Here is a 7,783-nt window from a genome sequence, read left to right on the forward strand (position 1 = left end):
ATAATTTGGTTAGATCATACTATACTTTTTTAATAGTTACATTTGGTTCATGGAGGGTTCGTTCAATAGGTTGAAGAAAGGTACATGGGGTGCTGATGAAGATATAACACTTAAGACAACGCAATGAGAACTCGTAGGTTTGTCTCCCAGTAAACGAACTAACAAGTGTATCTATGTGTATAAAGGCCCTATAGAATATAGTATATGTGACATAGCTAGGTATACTTAATGGTAAAGATCGTAATGATTAGTTATGTATGTAGGGTTAAACCGATGCAAGAAAAGCTGTAGAATAAGATGGTTGAACTACTTGAGCTAAATTTAGCTCAAGTTGGTCTTCTTCGTCGTCTTCATAAGCTTCTAAGAAACATATTTTTATTCTTCAAATGCAAACCAAATTATTTACATAATGCAATGCTCCAATACTAAGTCATTTTACGAATTTTTAAAATGCATATACTTAGTTAATGATGTCAAGAATTATTGGAACTCCCATTTTAATAAGAAAGATGAACCAAGAGAAAAAGGAGAAAGAGGGAAACTACTTGTTCAGCGACCTCACCGATCAAAAGACTCGATGTTATAAAGCCTCAACCTCAACTCTATTGTAACAACCCGTCCAGTGGGATCATGTGTCATACCCCGCCACATGGCATTCTTACCGCGCTGCAGCGCATCGACCCTAACCTCCTTCCTGTGGGCCCAAACTACGCAGCCCACTTGTTCGTAGCCTCCTGGCCCACCAGGTAGGTTATTGGTGCGCCTGGCATTTTTCGAACCCAGGTCCTCACCCTTTAACAACCTTCCCACCGGACAAATTGTTACCAACTGACCTGCAGATAACAACTTGTCCGGTGAGAAGGTTGTTAAAGGGTGAGAACCTGGGTTCGAGGAACGCCAGGCGCACCAATAACCTACCTGGTGGGCCAAGAGGCTGCGAACAAGTGGGCTGCGCAGTTTGGGCCCACAGGAGAGAGGTTAGGGTCGATGCGCTGCAGCGCTTGTACCTGCCATGTGGCGGGGTGTGCCATGTGGTAAGGGTTCCCACCGGGATGGGTTGTTACATCTATAGTGGCCGCAACGTGCAGCCAAAAGTTTTCTTTGGCAAAATAAGCAACAAAGATAATAAGAAATATGAGCTTGTGAATAGTCTAAAAGTTTGTAAGATTTGCAATCTATGAATACACTCTAAAGTTCTTTAAAACGAAAAAAAAAAAACAAAAAATAAAGAGAAGAATAGCTTATCTTTATGCAGCCACCTTATTCATCTATTATGATACTGTCTTGTATTCATGTTAACCATCTTTCCACCAATCATTAAACGTCCTTTCTCCTAATTTTGTTAAGAAACATGTTTCTTTTTTATTCTGAAGTATGTAAAGAAGGTGCAATGAACCTTTTTCTCTAGTCAAATCAGTAACCAAACTATAACTTAGCAAACTAAAGCACGACTGTTAATTCATGATATGTGGATATCAAACATGCACGTCATTACCCTAAGCCCTTCACGTGTATATATATACATATTCGTTTACATGCTCACATTATATTATCAATAAGTTCTCCGAGGATTTGGGAACCCTTCTTCCTCTACCTTTTCTTATTATATTTTACTTTTCATCTTTGGTTCATGGAGGGTTCGTCCAAAGGGTTGACAAAAGGAGCTTGGACTGCCGAAGAAGATGCTCTCTTGAAGCAGTGTATTGATAAGTACGGAGAAGGCAAATGGCATCAAGTTCCTTTAAGAGCTGGTATGGTTTATTTAGTATTTACACACACACACAAAAAATATTCTCCTTGTGGTTTTAATGAACTAAACATTATTTCATGCTAGTAAAGTAAAACAAAAAATTTATTCATGAAAAGTTCTTTATGCTGTTCATATTTATGTTGGACCTAACCGCAAATTTTCTTTTTAAAAAAACTAAAGATAAAAAAACATTTATACATATAAATCTATAGTCAGTTTCTTACACACAACCGATAACGTTGTTCAATGATTTGATGGGACTAGTAGGAATAAAATATTCTATTGGTGTGCATAGTAGGAATAGTAATTGATGTCACGTATCAAGAGAGGAAAGCTTAGCACTGATGAAGTTGATCTCCTTATTCGCCTTCATAAGCTTCTAGGAAACAGGTACTCTTAACTCAATACTAACTATTTTGGAGAGACATATATATATATGTTCAACACTTAGAAACTTATATGTATACATTTTTAACAATGTTTAGGTGGTCCTTGATTGCTGGTCGATTGCCTGGTCGGACCGCTAATGATGTCAAAAACTACTGGAACACACATTTGAGTAAGAAAACTGAATCATGTTGTAAGACTAAAATGAGAAAGAAAAACATAATTTCCCATCCTACTACAACAATGGTCCAAAAAATCAATGTTTTTAAGCCCCGACCTCGATCCTTCACGGCTAACAATCCTTTCTGCAGCCATCTGAACGGCCAACCCGAAGTTGATGTAATTCCTTCCAGCAATGGACTCAACAACAACGATGTTTGTGAGAATAGTATCACCTTTGACAAAGATGATGATGATTTTATTAATAATCTAATAATTGAAGATAATATGTGGTTGGAGAATTTACTCGACGAGATCCAAGAACCAGATGCGATAGTTCCCGAAGCCACGACAAGTGAACAAGGGAACACTATGGCGTTTGATGTTGAGAATCTTTGGAGTTTGTTCAATGGAGAGACTGTGGAACTTGATTAGTGTTTGTATTTTCTTACTGTTTTTATTTGCGTATGTGTGTGGGTATCTTTTCGTATTTCCTTTGTATTTTTCTTAATGAAATAATGGTTTTTAGCTATTTAAGAAAACCTTTCGAACTTTTTGTATCTTTTTTTACTTTTTTTTCCAAAAATATATTAATGATGATAATTGTTATAAATTTGGTATATATTTTTAAAACTTGTTTACAAATCACAAAGGGAAAAAAACAAAATTCTTGAAGGAACTATACTGTATAAATTTAAATTACTGAATGGTAATGTTTGTGCAAGGGGGGAGCAGCTACAATAATGATACGAGATTTTTGGGACGATACGAAACAATTTTCTTTATTAGCTTTTGCGGAAAATCCGAAGTTACAAAGAGAGAAGTCTCGCTGCGGCAGTTATAGACTATCTGCCGAGCTGAGAAGCTAATACGAAACAGAAGTGCAAAATCACGAGAAAGAGAGTCGCGGCGGGAATCTCGGGCTAGGGCGAGTTCGGGCGCGGCACGATTCTCAGTCTGGTGGATAATAACCTCTGGACCGATCCCTGTTCCAAACAGTGGTTTAATGTATTTATAGTTGCACAGAAACCTAGAAACTCTTTGTGTCTCCTTGGCGAATGACGGTTTTACCCCTGCGAAGGTGCTGGGCCTGTTTTTGGGTAAAAGGCTTCATTAATTGGCACATCTTGTTTTGTAGGCCTTCTAATTTGGAAGGGGCAAGGCCCATATCCAACAATAGTCCCCCCCTTTAGTCCGATTTGCGAGAGTCTTCTTGAGCTTGACGGGCTGGTTTCGGGCGTGGGATAGTTGGTCGTAAAACAAGATGGGCAAGTTTGCGGAGACTTTGAATTGCCTTGCTGCATACTTAGAACTTCAAATCTTCTTGTGATGTCTTGGCGCATTTCTCGGAGAGAGCGTATCATTCTCGGGATGAATAGTGACTTGGCACGTTTTCCGAGAAGAGCGGATCATTCTCGGGATGAATAGTGACTTGGCACGTTTTCCGAGAAAAGCGGATCATTCTCGGGATGAATAGTGACTTGGCACGTTTTCCGAGAATAGCGGATCATTCTCGGGATGGATAGTGACTTGGCACATTTTCCGGGAAGAACGGATCATTCTCGGGATGATTCGGGACTTGGCACGCTTCACGAGGCGCGGGAGCTAGGTTTATGGTAAAAATTAGGTCATGTGTTTTTACCTCGGTAAACGCGCTGGGTCCCCCACTATATATATGTCTCCTCCTCCATTTCTTTACTCTTTGACTTCTTCTCCCTCTGTAAAAGGTAAAATCTCTTTTTTCTCTCTCTTCTCTCTCTCCTTTGCTTTGATTTTTGTTTGGTCGCGTCTCTCTTTTCGAATCAAGAAACAACAACGACATCTCTCCTCAAAGCTTGCTTTGTCCTCTCCACTTGAGATTTCTCGGCGGATCTGCTGTCGTTCTCGCCGCCTCAGACCCACGGTCACTTCTTTTCTTCCTCGCGCTCAATTTCTTCACTCCGTTGCTACAAAGCCGGCAGACGCGTGGTGGTGACATGACGATTTCGATCCTGGCGGCGTCTTCTCGTGACTTTGGCTTCGTAGCATCGAGATCTTGACACGGTGTTGCCGAAACGCTGCCGAGACGGGGCGTGACTGGGCGAAGTTGCTTCCGAGACGAGCGAGGCCGTGGCGAAGTTGGAGAACATCGCCGAGAGGAGCTGGGCCGTGGTGGAGGAGCAAATCTGCCGTGACGAGGTCGTGGCGAAGTTGGAGAACACAGCCGAGACGAGCTGGGCCGCGGTGGAGGGGCAGAGCTGCCGTGCCGAGACGAGGTCGTTGAGGATGTGTTACGACGGATCCGCCGGGATGAGGCACCGCCGAGCTGAGGCGTCGTCGAGATGGCCGTGCTTGATTCGTCGTCATGTAGAGATGGTGCTACGACTGAGTTACGGGCGCGGCAGAGGCACGATTTTGCTGACGAGACCGTACCGTGTAGGGCTTATGTGAGTTGTGGCTGGCGGAACTTCGGGCGCGACGGGATGAGGTTGTGACGAGGCCGCTGCTGTCGTGGTGAACCGTTAGCTGCGGCGATCTCCTAGCGCCGTGGCGAGGTGGTGGCGGTGGGTGAAGCGGCCGTGCCCATTACTTTGTCTCGGAGGAGTGGCGCCGTGTTGGAGTTTTCGTTGTGCCGCGGCGAGATGATGCCATGGAGAGGTCGTGATGAGGTGCTGTTGGGGCCGAGACTTGGCCGTTGTGGTGATAATGTCTCGTCATAGTTATTGCCGTGCCCAAGTGTTTCACAGTGCTGCCGAAATGCGATTGTGACATGGTTTCCGAGACGGCGTCACGATGATGTGGTGTTGGTGCCGTGCCATGGCGGAGCTTCCGGAACGTTACCGAGACGAGAGATGGTCATGGTGAAATCTCGGGCCGCGGCGAGGTGGCTTGACTATGCCACCGAGATGAGATGGCGAAGAGATGCAATGTCGTGGATCGATCGTGACTAAACTTGCTTGTCGATCTGGAACTTAGCCGAGGTGGTGACGATTACTCGTTCGATCTCCCACCGTGCCCCAACTCTACCATGGGGAGATTTGCATCGTTGTATCGCGTTGAGTTTGTCAGTTTGGTGAAAAGTTGGCTCGTGACGGGAATTCGAAATCATGGATTTGGCGGGATACAAAAGTTTTGAGACACTTCTCGACTTCTAGATTTTGACACGGTCCTTGGTTACTTTTGCAAGGTATCGATGTCTCAGTTCGCGGGAAATCATGTCGGTGGAGACGATCTGTTTGATAGCGTTCCGGACGAGCTGCAAAGAGACGACTATCGCCAATTTGAACGTGGATTTGCGGATGATTACGGTGGGACTCACGCCGCCTGGCTTGGCTTCAGTGGTTCCGAAGAGACTCTCGGAGATTTGACGGAGGAGGACGTGCGCAATCTTGATGGATTGCTTCCGTCGTGCAGCAATGGGGGTATGATAGTTCCCGGGGAGCCAAGTACTCGCCGTGGGAAGGTGCTCGAAGATGTTGTCGGTTCGAGTTCGAGAAATCTTCATCGGTCTATAGTTTCGGGTTTAAGGGCTTCTAGTGCGATCCCCGAAGATGGGAGAGTTGAGCCCACGTTGGATGATGGGATGGCCAATGTTCTCGATCGTCGAGACAAGGGAAAATCTCTTAGCACAGAAAAATCCGTGTTTGACATGTTTGAGGCGTGCGGGATAGAACCGGGAATTGAGATTCTGATCCCGAAATCGCGTCGTCGCCCATGGGATGCTCCGGAGGGGTATATTTGTCTTTACGAAGATTTCTTTTCGGATTGCGGTCTTTGGTTTCCACTCCCGCAGTTTCTCGCTAGTTACTGTGCTCGTCGGGAGATAGCATTTTCTCAACTCACCGTGGCTTCTATTCGGAACGCGGTGGGTCTCGCAATCCTTGCCGCCGCGGCAGGTGTTGTCGTGGACTTAGATCTTTTTGAAGAGTTTACCAAGTACCTGTTTGGAAAGGAGAATCCGGGCATGTGCTGCGCTAGTTCGAGGCCGGGTTTCAGAATTGTCGATGGTGCTGCAAGCAAAGTTCGCAGGTGGCGCAAGTATTACTTTTTTGTGAAAGTAACCGAGCTTTCCGTCGAAGATCTCAGCTTGCCATATGCTAGAACGTGGAACCTAGATCGCGGTAGTTCTTAGTTGGTCCGAAATCGTGTGATCTAATCTTCCTACGCTTCTCTAACCGGTATTCTTATGTTGATTTTGCAGGAAAGTTTGGGCCGACGGCAGAGGACACCGAAGACTTTCGAGCGAGAGTTGCAGCGGTGAAGGCGAGAAGGACCTTGTGGTGGCCGGATATACTTAATCATTTCAACACTTGTTAGTTTCTTATCTTTGTTTCGTTTCCTTGTATTTCGATTCGTATTTCGTTTCTTACAACGTAATGTCTTGCAGGTTCTCGGTTTTGTCTTAGGATGGGTGATTGCGAGATTCCTGATTATGCCGATCAATTCGACGGAGACGGCACGCAGGTCGACGAGCCGCAGATCGAGCTTGGCCCTATGATGTTACCCAACGCTTCATTTCAGTGCGGTTTTGGGAATGACGCTCCGGTTGGTGACGTGGACGTGGCGGTGGAGACCACGGATGCTGCTGCGCCTGCTGACGATCGTGACGCCTTGCGCCGGGCTAGATCTGAGGAAGTGAAGGCTGCACGCGACGGGAAGAAGGTTTCGAGATCCGCAAGTGGTAGTGCTCCGCCATCGTCCGGTCGAGGAGATACGTCTCGGAAGAGGAGCTCGCGTGGAAGTCCTATCGGAGGTTCGAGTGTTCGCCGGGAGGCTAGGCGCGAGGAGCCCATTCGTGAGATCGCCGAAGGAGTCGACCATTCATTCTCCTTCAACTATGGTCGGAGGGATCGGATGTTTTTCACTCATGGAGCTGCATGTGCTGATCTTGCTAGCAAGGTTCGCGGAGACTTTGCTGAGTCTAACCTACTTGATTTCATTAAGTGTAGTTTATGAGATTTTCGTTTCTGCAGGCGATGAGTCAGACCAACCGTTTGGTTGGTTTCTACGATGAGCAGTGTCGTGCCGCGGCGAGAGACTCTGACTCGGCGAAGGCTGCTGCTGAGGCTTCGGATCGTTCTGCACAGAGCCACTTGAGGAACTACAATTCGGAGAAGAGTAGGTGCGCTGATCTTACGAGGCAGCTTAAGGATAAGAAGAAGCAGTATCTTTCCGAGACCGATAGGCTGAGGAGGGCCCGTGATGAGAGTGCCGCGGCCGAGCGTCATAGGGTTGCTGGAGAGATTCACGAGTACCGTACCCGTATCGATAGGATGGGGAGACACATCGTGGGACTTCGTGAGAAGAAGAAGCCTCTGTTGATGCTTAGTCAGGTTTCGGGCATGGAGAAGTGACTTAAGAAGATGGTGATAAATGGTACGCACATTCCTCTGCGGAACTTGGCTCAGGTTGATTAGGACCACGTTCAGTGGCGGGCGACGGTTGACGGGATAGTGGTCCCGGACATTCTCGAGAGCGACCTCGCTCCCTTTCCAGAGTTTATGGCTG

General features: G+C 46.1%; 2 protein-coding genes across 2 annotated transcripts; both read left to right on the forward strand.

Moving 5' to 3' along the window:
• The first annotated feature begins 1,630 nt into the window (after positions 1–1,630).
• LOC17894535 (transcription factor MYB90) lies at positions 1,631–2,789 on the forward strand. Its single transcript, XM_023788080.1, has 3 exons — positions 1,631–1,821; positions 2,057–2,140; positions 2,236–2,789. The coding sequence occupies exons 1-3, from the start codon at positions 1,631–1,633 to the stop codon at positions 2,729–2,731; spliced, it is 771 nt and encodes a 256-aa protein (XP_023643848.1). The 3' UTR covers positions 2,732–2,789.
• A 2,679-nt stretch (positions 2,790–5,468) lies between these two features.
• On the forward strand, positions 5,469–7,629 carry LOC17896086 (uncharacterized protein At3g60930, chloroplastic). The gene is made up of 4 exons (XM_006300385.2): positions 5,469–6,396; positions 6,477–6,587; positions 6,663–7,174; positions 7,249–7,629. The coding sequence occupies exons 1-4, from the start codon at positions 5,469–5,471 to the stop codon at positions 7,627–7,629; spliced, it is 1,932 nt and encodes a 643-aa protein (XP_006300447.2).
• The last annotated feature ends 154 nt before the right edge of the window (positions 7,630–7,783 follow it).

The sequence above is a fragment of the Capsella rubella genome, unplaced genomic scaffold (assembly GCF_000375325.1).
Source record: "Capsella rubella cultivar Monte Gargano unplaced genomic scaffold, Caprub1_0 scaffold_2, whole genome shotgun sequence".
NCBI lineage: Eukaryota > Viridiplantae > Streptophyta > Magnoliopsida > Brassicales > Brassicaceae > Capsella > Capsella rubella.

Excerpts from the sequence above, each read along its gene's own strand:
- LOC17896086 (XM_006300385.2), top strand. The coding sequence starts at position 5,469 with ATGTCTCAGTTCGCGGGAAATCATGTCGGTGGAGACGATCTGTTTGAT. Across the intron at positions 6,588-6,662 it reads ACTTAATCATTTCAACACTT|GTTCTCGGTTTTGTCTTAGG; the intron begins GTTAGTTTCTTA and ends AATGTCTTGCAG. Across the intron at positions 7,175-7,248 it reads GTGCTGATCTTGCTAGCAAG|GCGATGAGTCAGACCAACCG; the intron begins GTTCGCGGAGAC and ends TCGTTTCTGCAG.
- LOC17894535 (XM_023788080.1), top strand. The coding sequence starts at position 1,631 with ATGGAGGGTTCGTCCAAAGGGTTGACAAAAGGAGCTTGGACTGCCGAA. Across the intron at positions 1,822-2,056 it reads GGTTTTAATGAACTAAACAT|ATTGATGTCACGTATCAAGA; the intron begins TATTTCATGCTA and ends GTAGGAATAGTA. Across the intron at positions 2,141-2,235 it reads CATAAGCTTCTAGGAAACAG|GTGGTCCTTGATTGCTGGTC; the intron begins GTACTCTTAACT and ends AACAATGTTTAG.